The 17,698-nt window shown below is 57.6% G+C and overlaps 2 protein-coding genes across 9 annotated transcripts in view; both read left to right on the top strand.

The window, feature by feature from the left end:
* The window catches only part of EMILIN1 (elastin microfibril interfacer 1), a 13,161-nt gene extending 7,956 nt beyond the window's left edge, over positions 1-5,205 (top strand). For both annotated transcript variants that reach the window (XM_025867894.2, XM_073897130.1), the window contains exons 4-8: positions 956-2,875; positions 3,249-3,365; positions 3,791-3,808; positions 3,969-4,106; positions 4,488-5,205. In XM_025867894.2, coding sequence (XP_025723679.1) covers positions 956-2,875; positions 3,249-3,365; positions 3,791-3,808; positions 3,969-4,106; positions 4,488-4,825 — 2,531 coding nt within the window. In that variant the 3' untranslated portion in view covers positions 4,826-5,205. The remainder of the gene's footprint in view (positions 1-955; positions 2,876-3,248; positions 3,366-3,790; positions 3,809-3,968; positions 4,107-4,487) is intronic.
* Positions 5,206-5,560: 355 nt separating this feature from the next.
* KHK (ketohexokinase) lies at positions 5,561-16,869 on the top strand. Of its 7 annotated transcripts, none has more exons than XM_073897141.1 (9): positions 5,589-6,143; positions 9,388-9,504; positions 11,535-11,672; positions 11,857-11,991; positions 13,760-13,832; positions 14,398-14,544; positions 16,130-16,218; positions 16,363-16,520; positions 16,603-16,869. In XM_073897141.1, exons 1-9 carry the CDS (start codon positions 6,052-6,054, stop codon positions 16,686-16,688), a joined length of 1,035 nt encoding a protein of 344 aa, XP_073753242.1. In that variant the 5' UTR covers positions 5,589-6,051; the 3' UTR covers positions 16,689-16,869. The 7 variants fall into 7 exon arrangements, with proteins under 7 accessions (XP_073753245.1, XP_073753242.1, XP_073753243.1 ...); XM_073897142.1 differs by having other exon boundaries at positions 11,538-11,672; XM_025867909.2 differs by lacking the exon at positions 11,857-11,991 and having other exon boundaries at positions 5,591-6,143.
* The last annotated feature ends 829 nt before the right edge of the window (positions 16,870-17,698 follow it).

A 17,698-nucleotide genomic window follows, 5' to 3' on the forward strand; every position in this document is an offset into this window, starting at 1 on the left:
GTGTGTGGTGTGTGTGTGTAGTGTGTGTAGTGTGTGTGTGTGTGTTTGTGAGTCAGAGAGAAACAGAATGAGAGATCAAGAGAGAAAGAAGGCAGAGAAAGAGAATGTGCTCACGCACGCCCACACGTGGCCGAGATACTTCCCAGTTGGGAACGGCTTTGGGAGGAAGGGGGAATTCCTTCGAGAAGCTTGGTCACCAAGGGGATAGACCGTTCAGACTACAAGTCCTAGAATGCACCGCACCCGACTACAGGTCCCAGGCCCCTCGGTGGCCTCTGGAGACTGCAGGTCCCAGAATGCAGCAGTCCCTGTGGCCTCCTGGAGTGTGCGTGCGCGCTGGGCACTGCGGACGTGCTGTGTTTGCCTGCCAGGGAGATAGTCATGCTGTAATGATGGAAACAGGAACTTCTGGCTGACTCTCCCACCTTCCAGCCAGAGCCCCCGCAGTCTTCCCGTGGAACCTCGTCTGTCCCTGGGGTGTTATGGAGAGACGTTGCTCGGAATAGCCACTGTTGTGGGGCCCACAGTGCTTCCCCACATTCCCATTTCACAGATGAGGAAGCAATTTCTGAAAGACACTCTGGACAGTAGACTTGGTGGTCAGATGGATGAGCTGGGTTTGAAACTTGGCTCTGCCGCTTGTTAACCTTGTAATCCAGGGCCCAGTTCCTTAATTTCCTCTGGTTCTCTTTCTCACGGTCCACCAAATGGGAAAAGCTGCCGTGTCTGTCCAATGGAGTCTATTTTAAGGGGGGAAAAGCCATGGTACGGTTTTGGCCTAGAGGCATTCAGTAAATGGAGTTTCCTTCCACCTTTTCTTGCCCAAAGTACCCAGCTAAGGAGTGGCCAAATCAGCGAGGACCTCGTGTTGGAGATGGGGAGAGCGGGGCCTGGGAGGTAGGCACTGAGCCCTGAGGTCCGGCCCCCGTGCCTGATGCCGTCCCCTCTCTGCCAGGTCCTGGGGACTCAGAGAAGGTGCAGCAGCTGGAGGAGCAGGTGCAGGGCCTGACAAAGGAGCTGCAGGGCCTCCGAGGTGTCCTGCAGGGACTGAGTGGGCGCCTGGCTGAAGACGTCCAGAGGGCTGTGGAGACGGCCTTTAACGGGAGGCAGCAGCCCGCAGATGCGGCGGCCCGCCCCGGCGTGCACGAAACCCTCAGTGAGATCCAGCAGCAGCTGCAGCTCCTGGACAACCGCGTCTCCACCCACGACCAGGAGCTGGGCCATCTCAACAACCATCACAGCGGCGGCGGCGGCGGCGGGGCCCTGGACCCCACCCCGGCCCCTCCGGGCCCCAGTGAGGAGCTGCTGCGGGAGCTGGAGCGGCGGCTGCAGGAGTCCTGCTCGGTGTGCCTGGCGGGGCTCGATGGCTTCCGCCAGCAGCAACAGGAGGACAGAGAGCGGCTGCGGGCCCTGGAGAAGCTACTGGCCTCCGTGGAAGAGCGGCAGCGGCAGGTCCCCGGGCATGCTGTGGGCCGCAGGCCCCTTCAGGAGTGCTGCCCTCCCGAGCTGGGCCGGCGGCTGGCCGAGTTGGAGCGGAGGCTGGATGTAGTGGCCGGCTCGGTGACAGTGCTGAGCGGGCGGCGAGGCACTGAGCTGGGAGGAGCGGCGGGGCAGGGGGGCCACCCCCCAGGCTACACCAGCTTAGTGTCCCGCCTTTCTCGCCTGGAGGACCAATTCAACTCTACTCTGGGTCCCTCAGAAGAACAGGAGGAGGGCTGGCCTGGGTGGCCTGGGGGCCTGGGCCACTGGCTGCCTGCTGCCCGGGGCCGACTAGAAAAGCTGGAGGGACTGTTGGCCAACGTGAGTGGGGTGCTGGGTGGGCGGCTGGATCTGCTAGAAGAGCAGGTGGCAGGGGCCGTGCAGGCGTGCGGGCAGCTCTGCTCTGGGGCCCCTGGGGAGCAGGACTCCCAGGTCAGCGAGATCCTCAGTGCCTTGGAGCGCAGGGTGCTAGACAGCGAGGGGCAGCTGCATCTGGTGGGCTCAGGCCTGCACAAGGTGGGAGCAGCTGGGGAGGCCCAGCAGGCTGCACTGGAGGAACTGCAAGGGGTCGTGGGCCAGCTCCAGGGTCGCATGGACGCGCAGGACGAGACAATTGCAGAGTTTGCACTGCAGCTGAATCTCACGGCCACACGGCTGGGCCAACTGGAGGGACTACTGCAGGCCCGTGGGGATGAGGGCTGCGGGGCCTGTGGCGGTGTCCAAGAGGAGCTGGGCCGCCTTCGGGATGGTGTGGAGCGCTGCTCCTGCCCCCTGTTGCCCCCACGGGGCCCTGGGGCTGGCCCAGGTGTTGGGGGGCCAAGCCGAGGGCCTCTGGATGGCTTCAGTGTGTTTGGGGGGAGCTCAGGCTCAGCCCTCCAGGCCCTGCAAGGAGAGCTCTCGGAGGTTATTCTCACCTTCAGCTCTCTCAACGACTCACTGCATGAGCTCCAGACCACTGTGGAAGGCCAGGGTGCTGATCTGGCTGACCTAGGAGCCACCAAGGACCGCATCATCTCGGAAATTAACAGGCTGCAGCAGGAGGCCACAGAGCATGCCGCGGAGAGTGAGGAGCGCTTCCGAGGCCTCGAAGAGGGACAGGCACAGGCCGGCCAGTGCCCCAGCCTAGAGGGGCGATTGGGCCGCCTCGAGGGAGTCTGTGAGCGGTTGGACACGGTGGCCGGGGGACTGCAGGGCCTGCGCGAGGGCCTTTCCAGACACGTGGCGGGGCTCTGGGCTGGGCTCCGGGAAACCAACAGCACCAGCCAGACACAGGCAGCCTTGCTAGAGAAGCTGCTGGGGGGGCAGGCAGGCCTGGGCAGGCGGCTCGGTGCCCTTAACAGCTCCGTGCTGCTCCTGGAGGACCAGCTTCACCAGCTCAGTCTGAAGGACTTCACTGGTGAGGGGGCAAGAGGAAGCATGCAGTGGGAGGTGGGGGGACCCCTTTCAAGTCCTTTCTTTCTCCTTCCTTCCTCCACAACAGCCAGTCTTAACCTTATATACTTTCTCCTTGCTCTGCCCAGCATGAATTACAGACCCACCACTGTCCTGGGGGTTGGTTTGTCCACAAGAGATGACCCAAGTTCCCAGCTCCCCACTCTCCCCTGGCAGCTCATACAGGCCAGTGGGTAGGGGTGGGGTGCTGCTCTGACAGCCAGGTATCCAGCATGGGCAGCAAGGAGCCCCACCAACCTGCCCATGGAGCCACGACCTTCCTTGTCCTTTGGAAACTCCTTTTGTGGCTTTCCCTCAACTTAATTTTGTCACTGTAGGGCCTGCGGGTGAGGCTGGGCTCCCAGGGCCTCCTGGGATACAGGGACCACCAGGCCCTGCTGGACCTCCAGGACTTCCAGGCAAGGAGGGACAAAGGGGGCCCATCGGGCCACCAGGTATGTGAGCTGAGGTTCCTACCGCAGCCAGGGCTCCCCACACCTCTAGCAGCCCTAGGCTTGACATTCATTCCATTCTGAACTTGACAGAGAAGGGAGGAAAGGGGCAAGGAGTTGGGGGAGTGGGGAGTCCTACATGGCTGACAGTGACTAGGAGCTGGGACAGTCACTATATGGGCTAGTTGGATATGGTGGCCTTAGTGCTGTATTGAAGACTAAGGCTGAGCTCACAGGGCTATGAAGGGTGTGAAAGGCTGGGGGCTAGTTGAACTGGATGGACCCTATTCTTCCTTTTCTTGATACCCCCATTCCTGCTTTGGAGTCTATGTGACACCTAGCACATCTAGAGAGACGCAGCAGATGTTTGCTGAGTGACTTAGTGAGAGCTGCCCCACTTCTCACTCCTCCCTCTCCTCTTCCCACAGGTCCCCAGGGAGAGCAGGGTAAGTTCCTTTCATTTGGTGCTGGAGGGAGTGGAACTGAACTAGGGGTTGGAGGATGGAAGGCCTCAGGCAGCCCTGGAGGGAGAGACCCAGGAAGGGAAGGGGGCCAGGCAGCTCTGCACTGAGCATGCACTCTGACCCCCACCTTACCCCTACCCAGGAGTGGAGGGGGCACCAGCAGCCCCCGGGCCCCGGGTGGCCTTTTCAGCTGCCCTGAGTTTGCCACGGTCCGAACCAGGCACAGTGCCCTTCGACAGAGTCCTGCTCAACGATGGGGGCTACTATGATCCAGAGACTGGTAAGCCTGGAAGCAGGCTGGCTGGGCAGTGGGGCAGGCCTGGGAGGCTGTGCAGTGATATGTTCTCATTCTTGCGCCCTCGGGCAAGGGGAATCTTTTCATGCTCTGGTTTGGGGAGACCCCTATTTCCTTCATTTATTCATTCTCACCACAGCTTGGGCTAAGGGTGGGGGGAAGGAGCGCTTCTTTCTTGGAGGCCTGGGGCTGCCGTAATGAACAAAACACCCAATTCCCTGGCGTGGTGGAACTTACATTCTAGTGGAAGACAGGTGACAAGACCCAGCAGGTCTCTCCTTAGTCCAGGAGTTCTGGGAGGGCTCCCCAACACCTCCCTGGTCCCTGCCACCTGTCTCCCCTCCTGACTGCCATCCTTGTCCCCAGGCGTGTTCACAGCGCCCCTGGCCGGGCGCTACTTGCTGAGCGCGGTGCTGACCGGGCACCGGCACGAGAAAGTGGAGGCCGTGCTGTCCCGCTCCAACCTGGGCGTGGCCCGCATAGACTCTGGTGGCTATGAGCCTGAGGGCCTGGAGAATAAGCCAGTAGCTGAGAGCCAGCCCAGCCCCGGCGCCCTGGGCGTCTTCAGCCTCATCCTGCCTCTGCAGGCTGGAGACACGGTCTGCATCGACCTGGTCATGGGGCAGCTGGCGCACTCGGAGGAGCCGCTCACCATCTTCAGCGGAGCCCTGCTCTATGGGGACCTGGAGCTAGATCAGGTGTAGACGGGGCTGGGCCCGACCAGCCCGAAGTGTCTACGCGGGCCAAAGAGCCAGCGGGGGTGACGGGGTTCCGTCCTGGCACTCCAGCCCTAGGCGAGCCGCCGTCCCGTACCCTCTGTGGCACAGGCGCCCAGAGCACTCCTCTCCATGGCCTGAGTGCGCCGGGTCGGGGACTCTGGGGTCCCCTCGTCCAGACTTTTGGCCTGCTCGCCGTCCCCTGCAGGGCCCAGACTGCGGAGGAGCCAATCCTCGCACCCTCGCAGCTCCTCCAGCGGGTCTCTAGGCCGATGCAGGGCTCTCCCGAGGGGCTCCGGCCCCCATCGCCATACTAAACTATTCAGGAATAAAGACACTTGGTTTTTCTAAAAAAGAAAACAAAACAAAAGAAACTGTGTGCTCCAGTATGTGTTCAAGGGTAGAGAGAAGTACAGAGGGGCCGGGGTAAGGGGGGAGCCCTGGGTTCCCTAACCTGATCGCCCCCACCTCCCGGCTCGGTGGCTCTGTGCGCGCTTGCCGTGCACCCGCCTGCGGAGAGAGGGGCCGGCTGCTTTGGGCCGCGGCCCGGCGCTCCTCCCCCGAATGCCCGTTCCGCCGGCGTCCGCCAGGGGGTCCTGGGAGCCGGCCCCCGTCACGTGACCTCCGCCGCTCACCTAGCAGCCCCCGCTGCTCGGCGACGGAGGCGGGGCCTCGAGCTGGGATTGGCTGGACCTCGGGGGCGGGGCGCAGACGGCGCGAGCGACGGCTAGGGCTGAAGGGTTCAGGGCGCAGCTGCGAGGCCCGGCTCAACTCAACTAGGGTCTGGAGTGCGAGCCGCCGGTGCAGGAGAGGAAGGGGCAGGAGGCGCCTTGGTACTGCACTTTTTTTTGCATTCAGGAGATTGCCTAGCTGCGCTTTAGAGAGGTTTGCATTAGCTCCGAGGCTGTCTGACAAGTGAGGCCGAGAAGTGGGAGGCGTTGCCATCTGCTGGGCCACGCCACCTGCTGAGGGGAAGCCGGGGACCAAAGCCTCGGGGTCTGCGCTCCCAGGCCCGCTTGAATCGGCGGGCGTGGGGAGCAAGGGACCTGCTCCCTTCTCTCCCGGCCGCAGGAGGCCCCCTGGGGGAGGAGCTCGGGACGCAGAGGAGGAGCCAAGTCAACCCCAGAAGCAGGGACACAACCCTCTGGGATAAGAGGCAGAGCCCAGGAGGAACCCCGTCAGCCAGGCGGGCAGAAAGCTCCGGGAGCAGGCTCATGGAAGACAAGCAGATCCTGTGCGTGGGGCTAGTGGTGCTGGACATCATCAATGTAGTGGACAAGTACCCAGAGGAGGACACCGACAGCAGGTAGGGGCGCCCGGGCCCCTCGGAGACCCCAGGGGCCGCTGCAGCCCCGCGTTTGAGCCCGACAACCAAGAACCCATCCCCAGGTCTGCGGGCCCCGCAGTGAAAGTCCAGCCTCGGGAGCTGGTATCCCGTGCCCTCCGCCCCGGAGGACCTAGGAAAGAATGGAGGCCGTTAATAATAAGACCCAGGCTTTGGATAGCACTGCGTTGGCCAATTCCCGTTTCAGGAATCATTATCCGCGTTTAGAAATTCTTTGAGATGAAGTGATTTATCCAAGGGCATGCAACTAGTAAGGGGCAGGACCAGCTTCTTTCTTTCTAACAAAAAGACCGATGCACTTGTCTCTCACCAGTGTTTACTTCTAATTTCTCTACTACGTATATCTCATCTGTTTCTTAAATAAATTTTGAGGTAGCTTTCAATAATAAGTATGTGCAGGTAGAGTGCAAGAACACTTAAAACCATGGTATTTGAGCTTCACTATAGCTTCAGAGCTTGGCTGGCACTAGAGGCAAATTTAGAAATTCTGTGGGTTATGGATAGAGCTGGCTCATGTGCATGACCAACTTTTCCCTGGTGCTAAATTCCAAAAGGAGTTTACCAGAAGTCCTTTTTACAAAATCAGTGAATAACATCCTTTTTGGTTGTCTGGTAGAAGTCGCTCGTTGGCTCTCATATTTACTCTTGGTAAGAACCTCACCTTTACACTGTAATCCCAGAAGGGCATTTCTATGAGGCAGAATCCGAGCCTTTCTCTTGGTGCTGTCTGGTGCTTAGAATCCTGAGAATTGCTCCTGGGCTATCAGTTTTCTCAGCCAAGAACTGGATAAATGGCTAGTTCAAGGTTTAACTCAGACAAGACACTATAGCACTCATAGCCATGAATACCCAGTTCTCCCTGTTCTGATTGAGGAGAGAGACCCGAGTAGTCTCCAGGGTCTGGGTCCACCTAGCACTGTCACATACTTTGCTTACAGCAGCCCATGGGAAATGTGTAAGGGTCAGTCAAATTCCCTCCTTACAGATGAGGAAGCAGCTATCTCTGTGGAGAAATTAAATAATTATTGTAAAGGCCACATAGTGAGTGAGTGGCAAAGCAGTAATTACAATTCTTGGGAATCTAGCGCTCCAGCCCTCTGTCATCTCCTGAGCTCCCTCTCCCTTTGCTGCTGCCCATCTCATGGAATTGACCCTTTGCTTTGGGCTGCTCTGTTTGCCAGAGGTTAGAGCCCTTGCCAGGGAGGGCAGGGCCAGCGGGGGAGGGGCACAAGGGTAGGCTGCTTTGTAGACCTAGCCAGGTCAAGCTGGCCACAGGACGTGGGCACAGTGAGGAGTTCAACCTCCTCAAGAGAACAGTGTGGGTTCCAAGGCCGCAGGTCCTCCCAAGGACTGGAGGGCCTGGGGAAGACCCAGAGTGCCACTTTCAACGACAGCTTCAGTGCCATTCCCTTTGAGATTACTTACTGGAGAGGCTAGGATAAGGAGATCCTGCTAGCTCCCACCAGGGTGGGCTCAGGCTCATTCTGAAGGAGGGCACCGTGTTCTCCATGCCCCCTGCTCGCAGGGTGTACCTCCTCCCCCTCCCCCAGCCGCATGGTTCTGCTCCTCTGCAGAGCGGTGTGGTTGTCCATAGGGCCTGTCTCTCTCTCTCTCTCTCTCTCTCTCTCTCTCTCTCTCTCTCTCGTGCTCAGTCCACCCAGCCCACCTCCCACCTCCTGGACTCTCGTGCCTCCCAGATGAGCAAGCCCAAGTGGGGACGCAGTTCTTCCCAGGCATTTCGGCCCCACCTCTCCTAGGCTGTCCGGGCTCCACAGGCATCTGGGGACCCTCAGGAGCCACCACCTGGAATTTGGCCAGACCCCTGAGTTCTGGCCTCGCCTCCCAGAGTCCAGGCCAAGAAGAGCCTTCCAGAAAGCATCCTCATGCTCAGCAGGGCATTTCTGCACAGGAAGTCGGGTATCAGTGTGACTTTGAATAATTTCCACAAAGTAAAATTGTATACACTTTCTTCGAAACCTCATCCAAGCCGGGGCCTGACTACTTTCCATTCACAACTACACATTACATGGCGGTGGTTTTGGAGTCAGGCTGCCTGGGTTCTGATGGCAGCTTTGTCACTAACTATTGGTGTGATCCCAAGTCAGTCAAATCCCACAAGGCTCCCCGTTCTAATCTGCATGAAAATTTCTCTAAAGCTCATAGCTCGAAAAATGTTTGTCCCTTTACAAACTAGTATCCTTCCTAACAAGATCATGGACCCCTTTTCCCGAGACTGAAGGGAACTTCAGGGTTAAGTTTTATGTGCCAATATACCTTAGCCTAAAAATTCTGCTTCCTGTATTTTTCTTCATTAGTCGTTCTTATTGTACGCGGCCACAGTTATTCTTTTTGGAACTGGAAGAATAGAAATGACAGCCTGCACTGTCTACCCCAAAGTATTGTGGGCGCACAATGAGACATCATTAAAGTGCTTTGATGCACGTGTAAGTCATTGTTTTTGTTGTTGATAACAACAAAGCCCTGCAGGTGCATCTCCAGTTGGTCTCCTCAGTTTACACCTTGAGTTAGATTTTCAGTCAAGATAGAGAAAAACGAAAGAAGAAAAAAAAGTAATCGTGTGATGGGGGTGGTGTGTTAACTGACCTTCCTGTGGTAATCATTTTGCAATATGCCCGTTTCAAAGCACGTTGTATACCTTAAATTTACAGAATGTTATATGCCCATTATATTTCAATAAAGCTGAAAGAAAGGGAAACAAAAAAATGGAGGAAAACTGGTCTTCATCCAATAATCTTTTTAACTTTTGACATTATTATGTAAGTTAGCTTCCCCTTTCCCTCCCCGCCCCCCACTTAAATGACCTTAATGTCCAGGTTTACTCCTTGTCTTACTTACTTTAACCCGAGTTATTGAAGTGGGCTCCCCTGAGACGGGAGCAGGGAGCCGATTTGACACCTGTGGGAAGAGGTACTTGGAGTTCTCCAACCATCGGGGCTGAAGGTATGACAGCTCTGTACCTCGGGGAGAGGCGGGTCATCGTAACTGAGAACGGGGTCACCCACAGTGGAGCCCTCCTTTGTGCTGGACCTAAATGCATGAAAATGAGAAGACTGGTCGAGATGCTTTCTGAGGGGGAGCTCCCAGCTTTTACACGTCATGGGCCCTACCCGGGGCACTGTGGCCGGCCTTGCTTATCCTGGCACCAGCCTGCTGGAGCTGCAGGGACCATCCGTGTGTTTTGCAGGTGCTTGTCCCAAAGATGGCAGCGCGGAGGCAACGCATCCAACTCCTGCACTGTTCTGTCCCTGCTTGGAGCCCCCTGCGCCTTCATGGGCTCCCTGGCCCAGGGCCATGTTGCCGAGTGAGTGGAGGAGGGAGCGGGAAGGTGGAAAAGAAGGAAGTCTTGACCCTGGGTGGGGGGGGGAGGGGGCAGGCTATAAGAAATGGGGTGGGATAACTCTGGATCCAGAGTTGGAGGGGGCGGAGTGGAGTACCAGTGTCCTAGACCCTCCCATGTGAGCTTATCTGCTGCTCAGGTGTTACGGCTCTCCTGCTAAAGCTCTCACTTCCACAGCCTGTTTCCTCGGCCCCTCCCCGGAGCCTGCTCAGCTTCCCACCTCTTCCTTCCTTGCTTCCAACAGACTCTGCGGTGGATATGACTTTGCCCTTCTCGATTCCCTGTGGTCCTGGCTATGCTTGTGGCAGAAGGCAGTCAGGGACATGCCATAGCCATCCTCCGCCCGGGGATGTCCAGCCTCCATGGTCCTAGGGTTCAAGCCCACAGTTTCTTTCCCCGTTGAGGGGGCAGGGCAAGTGCTGGTGTCCTCCCTGTTCACTGAAGCCACAAGAGCACCCTGCCCGAGGACACCCTGAAGCCACGTGCTAACGCTGGGCCCAGACCCAGGCCTCAGCTGTCCAGCTATTTAGGCTGCAGCCCATGGTGGCCCACACACTTCCTCTGTGTTAGCTGCCGCAGGGACCCAAACGCCCTTTGACCCCTGGCCCTGCCAGTTCAGCAGATGCTTATCAGGAGGTGAGGCCCACACTTTGCCCACTGTGGGCACTAGGGCAGGCTGCCAGCTTGCTGGTCTGGGAAACTCAGCCCTTTGAACCCTGGTTTCAGGGGCGTTGCTGCCCAAACCCAGCCCTCTGAGTGAACTGGCACGAAACAGATCAGGGGGCAAGAGCCTGCCCTGTGAGGTGGGACAGAGGGACCTGGAGCCAACAGCTGGTCACTTGTTAACTTTCTCCAGCGGCTGTCTTCCTTCCCAGCAAGAGGCAAGACTGTGGCTCTTGCTTAGGATAGTGGACTTGCCTTTATGGAATGATAATGCTGGGAGGTGGGCCATTCCAACTTCTCCCCATGTGTTTAACGAACATTTAATGAGCACCTACCATGTACCAGGCACTGTGGGTGCAAAAAGTCATTCAGAAAACCAAACCATAGTTGGGATGCTTTGGGAAAGTTACTATTTAAAGGATCCTTGAGGTGTGAGATGAGGAATAATGCCCCAAGTTGGTACCTATATACAAGTCTGTATTGTCTAGCTTTGGTGTTGCCAAAAGTGGGGTCCAGCCATAGAGAGAAAGGTCGGGATGGTGGCTGACTAGTGGGCACAGGATGCTGTCTCCAGAGAGGGCCAGGAAACGTGGGGTGGCCCCCTTGTTCTGTGGGTGCAGGCTCCCCAAGGGGCCACCTCCTGCTCACTCTGATTGGAGGAGAGTCTGGGGTGAGAGTCCCGGGCCAGGCCCACTCTGAGGAGCATTAGGCACTGGGAGCCAGCTCACTGCCTGGAGGGTTCACCCTGCCGTGAGAGCAGGGTCCCACGAGTGGCCTCAAGGCCACACCACTTCCTGGCTGGGCATTATGGAGGCAGGTGTCGAATGACCTTGGCCCCGGAAGGGCCTTCCGAGAGAAGAGTACCGTGAGGATGAGTGTGTGGAGGGCCACTGGGGAACAGAGTACCACCTTGGTGATTCGTAATTCTGCCTAGGCTGTGCGTGAAACAGGCCACGGTGCCCTCACCTGCTTTGTTCAAACAGGGTGTACATGCTCTAGGCCCCTGATCTACCCCATCCAGTTTAATGATTTTCAGCACATCCTTTCTGGCTTGAGTCAGACCGGAGGCCCCGGAGGCCAGGTTCGGGGTTGGAGTTTACTTCAATCAAGATCTAAAAGAATGTCCCTTAGTGTTTTTCTCACTGAGTTCCCGCTATGCGCCCCTGCCTCTTCTTCCCCCTTGCACAGCCTGGGACAGCATGGTGGTTTCCAGTTCCCTCCTGCCCCCCACTCCCCCGCTTGCATCCAGGGTCCCCAGCGGCCCTGCCACCGGCCCTCCAGTCTCCAAACCTTTGTCGAGCCGCACCTCCCCGCGGGTTACTCCATCCCAGCAGTTTTGTCCTGGATGACCTCCGCCGCTATTCCGTGGACCTACGCTACACAGTCTCCCAGACCACGGGCTCTGTCCCCATCTCCACGGTCATCATCAGTGAGGCCACTGGTAGCCGCACCATCCTACATGCCTACAGGTTTGTATGCCTGTCTGCGCCTTGCCAGCTGTCGCCGTTGTCACTAACTCTTGGAACAGGACCCTTCTTCTCTGAGAGGCCCATGGGCTCCAGCACCCCTCCCATCCCTGCAGGAGGTCCAGGCCGCTTGTAGGCTCTAATCTGTGTCTCCTTGCCCTTCCCTTGGCTCGGGCTCCGCCCCAAGCTTCCTGGTGGCTGACTTCAGGCAGCGGGGCGTGGATGTGTCCCAGGTGGCCTGGCAGAGCAGAGGGGAGACCCCGTGCTCTTGCTGCATCGTCAACAACTCCACTGGCTCCCGCACCATTGTGCTCTACGACACGTAAGGCCCCCTGGCCTCGCCCTCGCACAGACCACCAATCAGTTCCCTCGCTCGCCACCCTGGGCGTCCCAGCTGCCCGCTCTCTGTCGCCTTTCTTTGTACCGGAAATTGTCCCCATGCCAAACTGTTCAGTGATTTCTCAATTATTTTCAATTAGGGAAGAAGTGAGGGGGGAAGAAATGTGCTTTGCTCTGCCCGGTGCCTTGGCCTTGGTCAACACAAAGGATGGGCAGGCAAGCCTGTGCAAAACATAATTCATGATGTGATTCCTTCATAACTGGTCAATCAGCAGCCTGGGAGTGGGTGTGGGGAAATTGTTCTGAGGAGAGAGGGATGGATGGGAGATGTGATTCCAACCATCTTAAGCCCTGAAGGGGACCCACTGGAATTTCCAGGGTCAGCCCCAGAGTTGCCAGCCTGCAGCATGGCACCGAGGAGCTGGGTTTGGGTGTTCAGAAGAGATGAGCCCACCACAAAGGTCCCGGCATAATGAAGCCAGGCCAGAAGCCACACACAATTCACAGGCATCACTGAAGCAGCAAGAAGGGGAACATTGGGTCCGGAGATCAGGGCCATCAGATGCCATGTTAATTAAGGGGAAGGGATCCCCTTTAAAGTCCCAAGCTACTGGGGAGAGGCCCTGTGGACCCAGACCCTTCTCCTCTCTCCCAGAGTCCCTCCTGAAGAATCTCAGACCTTTAGTTTACTAAGAACCTAGTATGTGCCAGGTACTGTGTTAGGGCTGAGGTGGTCCAGACCCAGCAGCCCTGGGGTTCAGGCTGTCCCTACTGCCCAGCATGACTCCTGGACCTGGGGGAGAGGGGGCAACTATACTAGGACAGGCTTTATGGCCAGTGGTCTCTGGGCTCCGTGTGTCCCAGTGGGCATATGTGCTGGCAATGACCTTCTCCTTGGGCAGTCCTAGTCATCTGCCCATTAAGCAACAATCTGGCAACTTTGATCAAGGACACCACATGAGTATTCACAGGAAGAGGAGAGGAGCTCAGAGGAGAAACATTTGTTGCCTCCTGGCCTCAGTGCAAGGATATCCACACACATTACCTCCAACTGCAGCCGACTGGCAGGTTTGGACCCACTTGCCAATGGCAAAGCAGCCTCAGAAAGGCCCAGGTACACAGCTATTTAGATCGATTCAGCTACAGAACATGGAGGGGAGGACATAGGTTAGGTGTAGGTCTCTGGTCAAGGCAGACCCTTCCCGGGGCTCCACACCTAAGTCAGCTAAACTATAAACTCATCCTCGAGCATCAACCTTGACCTCAGGGTTGCAACATGAAGCTGCCAAACTTAGAACAGTGGTGCTGTCACTGCTGGGGCACCGGAAGTGAACGGGACCAGGCGCAGAGCAGCCGTGGCCTTTGGAGTTCACCGGGGCACTGCATGCTGGGAGCACGTGTGCCACTGGTGAGGGGGAATTCTAGGAATTGTAGTCCCTGGTGCTCTTAGAGTGTTCTGGGAGATGTGGTCTCCAGGGCACACTCAGCTGGCCTCTTGACCCATGCCCAAAGGGCACCCTAGCAGACTGCCTCCAGCCTCCTGTCTGGGTGGAGCTGAGTAGGGCAAGGAGTGGTCAGGAGTTTAGCCTGGAACAGGGCCTGTCCTGGAGCTGAGCCTCAGAAGCCTGTGTTGGAGATCCAGTCTGGCCATGCTGCAGGCAGCACCAGGTATAGGGCCCCAGCAGCCAGAGATCCGGGCCCGGGCTGACCTCACCATGGCTTTTCTCTCTCCTTTCTGTCTTGTGACTTAGGAACCTGCCAGATGTGTCTGCTACAGACTTTGATAAGGTTGATCTGACCCGGTTCAAGTGGATCCACATTGAGGCAAGTCCTGCCCTACCTGTGTTTCGAGGGGCTCAACCTGCCAGCCCTTTCACGTATTCTGCCTTCTTCTTAGTTTTTTTGAACCATGAAGTACTTCAAGATAAAGGACGCCAACCCCCCTCATCCCCTCTCCAGCTTGCTCTGTGTTTTAAGGCCTAGAAAGCACCTTACTCGGGTTCACACAGCAGGATGTAGGCACCAGAAGCAGGATGCTGGCTCCAGGCAAAGGCCCATGCTTTCTGTGTCCCAGGCTGCCCACCTCCTCCACACTCGGAGAAGTCCTGAGTTCTAATCCTAGCCTTGTCATTTAATTCACCATAGGTCCTTAGGAAAGTCTTTAATTCCTTTGTCTCCTCGTCGGTGAAATGGCAGGGTGTGTGGGGGGGGTGCTGGGAGGTGGTCAATAAGGTCTCCAAGGTCCATGACTGCTCTAGAATTTTGAAACTTCGGATGGCATTCCGACCCAGTCCCCCCTCGCCCACCAGCAGGGAGGGAAGAAGAAGCCAGAGCAGCTGCTCTGCCCAGCTGGTCCTGAGCTGCCCCATCCCGCCCCACCCCACCCCAGGGCCGGAATGCATCAGAGCAGGTGAAGATGCTGCAGCGGATAGAACAGCACAATGCCACACAGCCTCCGGGTCAGAAGATCCGAGTGTCCGTGGAGGTGGAGAAGCCCCGAGAGGAGCTGTTCCAACTGTTTGGCTATGGAGATGTGGTGAGTGGCCCATGCAGCTTCCCCTTGCCACATCCAGCTCATTTAAGTTTTGTGAGAGAGAGAGAGCACAGAGGGAGAGTGAGAGAGAGAAGCAGACTCCCCGCTGAGCAGAGAGCGGGAGTGGGGGGGGCGTTCCATCCCAGCACCCTGGGATCATCCCCTGAGCCACCCAGGCGCCTCTCATTTAGGTCTTAAAAGGAACCAAGCGTTCCCTTGGTCACCGGAAACGCCCACCACACCTGGAATGGCTTGCTGTCATTGGCGGGTGGGGGGCAAAGAGGCAGGCCCCCAGCTTTGGACTCCCTTGCAGGCCTCGGTGGTGGCGATGGAGAAAAATGTCTCCATCCCAGTGGGTGCGTAGGTACGAGAGTGGCCAGAGGGCTACTAGGGCCAGCCAGCGCCCCCGTGTGGGAGCATTTCCTCTCTGGGCCTCCTCCGGCTCCGCCCCCCCCCCCCCCCTCAAATGAGGGACTAGGACTGTTCTGCCGGGTGTCCTCCAACTCTGGGGTGGGTGGCGGGCTGTGGGAGCCACCAAGGGGTGAGGGAGGATGGGAAGGGGACTTGCATAAGGTAAATTTGGGTAGTGCTGGGATGGAAATGAGTTCCGAGTGACAATCCTGGCATCATAGCCCAAGCTGGTTGGGCCTCCACTGTGGCTGCCCAGAGGTGTGGATGCCTGAGCCACACCGCGGGTTTTTATCGCGGGTTTTTATTTGATTGGTGAGGGTGGAGCTTGGCTGAAGTATTTTTTAGCAAACTCCCTCTGGCAATTCCTTTTTTTTTTTTTTTTAAGATTTTATTAATTTATTTGACAGAGACACAGCGAGAGAGGGAACACAAGCAGGGGGAGCCTCGGGAGAGGGAGAAGCATCCCGGGGTCCTGGGATCGCGTCCCTCTGGCAATTCTAACGTGTAGCTGGTTGAGGAAGCTCTACAACCCCTGCGCCTTTATTTTATTTTATTTTTTTAAGATTTTATTTATTTATTTAACTGACAGAGAGAGAGAGAGACAACGAGAGAGGGAACACAAGCAGGGGGAGGGTCAGAGGGAGAAGCAGGCTTCCCGCGGAGCAGGGAGCCCGACGCGGGGCTCGATCCCAGGACCCTGAGATCATGACCTGAGCCGAAGGCAGTCGCTTAACCAACTGAGCCACCCAGGCGCCCCGTTGCGCCTTTATTTTAAAGGCGAAGAAACTAGGCCCGGAGGGCATAGTTGTATCAGGAAAAGCAAAACAAAGCAAACCGCTCCTGAGAGCGGGAGGTGTAACTTGGCAGTGGTAGCTTTCACCGCGAGATGGCGCTCAAGGCTCGCTTTGGATTTTCAATTGCAGGGAAATTCGTTGATCTTAGACCAAATAAACCAGAGACTTTTGTGCCACAATTTACGGGACTGGCTTCTAGCATGTATCTTGGGCAAGTATGAAAACGCATTCCTGTGGGGCAGTGAGATGCTACGTTGGGGATTTAGGCGGCCATGTTGGAGGAGTGGCATTATAATACGGGGGCAACGCTAGGCTGCTGGTGGTGAGTGACTGAGCTGGGACTGCGTTTGGGGGACCGTCAGCCTCTCTTCCACTGCCCACAGGTGTTTGTCAGCAAAGATGTGGCCAAGCACTTGGGGTTCCGGTCAGCGGGGGAGGCCCTGAGGGGTTTGTACGGTCGTGTGAGGGAAGGGTGAGTAGGGGAAAGCCAGGAAGAGACCGAGGTGTGGAGGGCCAGTGAGTCTGGCGCGGGGAGGGGCGGCACTGCCCTGAGGAGGGGGATGAGGCTGGGGGCCAGGGGCGGGCCGACGACCCAGCTGAGTGGAGGGTCTTGCAGGGCTATGCTGGTCTGCGCCTGGGCTGAGGAGGGCGCCGATGCCCTGGGCCCTGATGGACGGCTGCTCCACTCGGACGCCTTCCCTCCACCCCGGGTGGTGGATACTCTGGGCGCCGGAGACACCTTCAACGCCTCGGTCATATTCAGCCTGTCCCAGGGTGAGTACCCCGGCAGGAGGCGCCAGGCTGAGGCCTGCCCCTGCCCAGAGGACCCAGCTGATCCAGCTCTCTGCCCCTCCAGGGAAGAGTATGCAGGAGGCGTTGAGGTTTGGCTGCCAGGTGGCCGGCAAGAAGTGCGGCCTGCAGGGCTTTGAGGGCATCGTGTGACTGCCCTGTGGCAGGGGGCACTGGCTCACACCACCCCCTCCCTGGAGGCTGGCGCCTCCATCCAGCCTGGCATCCACACTGCCCCGCTCCCTGGGCAGATGCAGCCTGTGGGGGGCGCTCCCCCTGTGTCCTGGCGGCTCACACCACCGAGCCGCCGAGCAAATAAATCTCCTGCCCCAGAGCCGGCTTCCTTCTGCCAGTCTGTTTGTCCTTGATGTCTGAACGGCTCTGGCTGGGGACGCCAGAGGCTTTGATGCTACAGCCCTTCACCCTCTTATTCTCTATTCCTCAAAGTAACCTCCCTGCGTAGGCCCAGAGGAGGGGCAGCCTACACCGGAGTAGCAGGAAGTACCCCCGACTTGCCACCAGCTGCGCCCTGGGTGGAGGCCCAACTGGTTCTGGTGAAGAGGAGCCACAGGGGCTGGGTAGAGACCCTGAGCCTTCCTGGCTGGGGAGGACACGTATCTCCTTGTACCCCAGGGAACCTTCCAAATAATAAGCCACCAGAGAATCTCCTCTGGGCCCCTGGGCTGTCACAAGACTCCAGTCTGATGGCTCCAGGACTGTCCACACGGCTGAGCCAACCTGACAGGCCAGTGGGCAGGGAGACTTCTCTGTGGTTTGGTGGTGCCTTCACGGTCCAAAAATATCTCCCCTGTGACTGTCCCAGAGCCTGAAGCCCCACCCTTGGAGCCGCCTTGTCATTAAGGCGCTGCCTCGGCCACAGATGTGCCCCAGGACTCAGTGTTCATGTCCCTGGGGTAGACCAGGGCTGAGGGCATATTGGAATTAGCCAGTTTTCATATGGGAGTTGGGGCAGGGTGTGAGACCACAGAATGTGCTAAGGACCATGGGTTTTGCGGTCTGACACACCTGAATTCAAATCTGCCACTTAATTGGCAGTGTCACCTTGGGTACATTACTGACTCGGTCTTCCTCAATTTCCTCATCTGTCAAATGGAGCTAATTCTGCCTGGTGGTAGAATTATCGTGAGTATACAATCAGACAA

Source organism: Callorhinus ursinus, unplaced genomic scaffold (genome assembly GCF_003265705.2).
Source record: "Callorhinus ursinus isolate GAN/ISIS: 27379988/994484 unplaced genomic scaffold, GSC_fseal_2.0 scaffold10, whole genome shotgun sequence".
NCBI classification, from domain to species: Eukaryota; Metazoa; Chordata; class Mammalia; order Carnivora; family Otariidae; genus Callorhinus; species Callorhinus ursinus.

Bases quoted from the DNA above. Each gene is read 5' to 3' on its own strand.
- KHK (XM_073897141.1), top strand. From the start codon at position 6,052: ATGGAAGACAAGCAGATCCTGTGCGTGGGGCTAGTGGTGCTGGACATC. The intron at 13,833-14,397 runs GCAAGTCCTGCC...ACCCCACCCCAG, and splicing joins TCAAGTGGATCCACATTGAG to GGCCGGAATGCATCAGAGCA. The intron at 14,545-16,129 runs GTGAGTGGCCCA...CACTGCCCACAG, and splicing joins TGTTTGGCTATGGAGATGTG to GTGTTTGTCAGCAAAGATGT.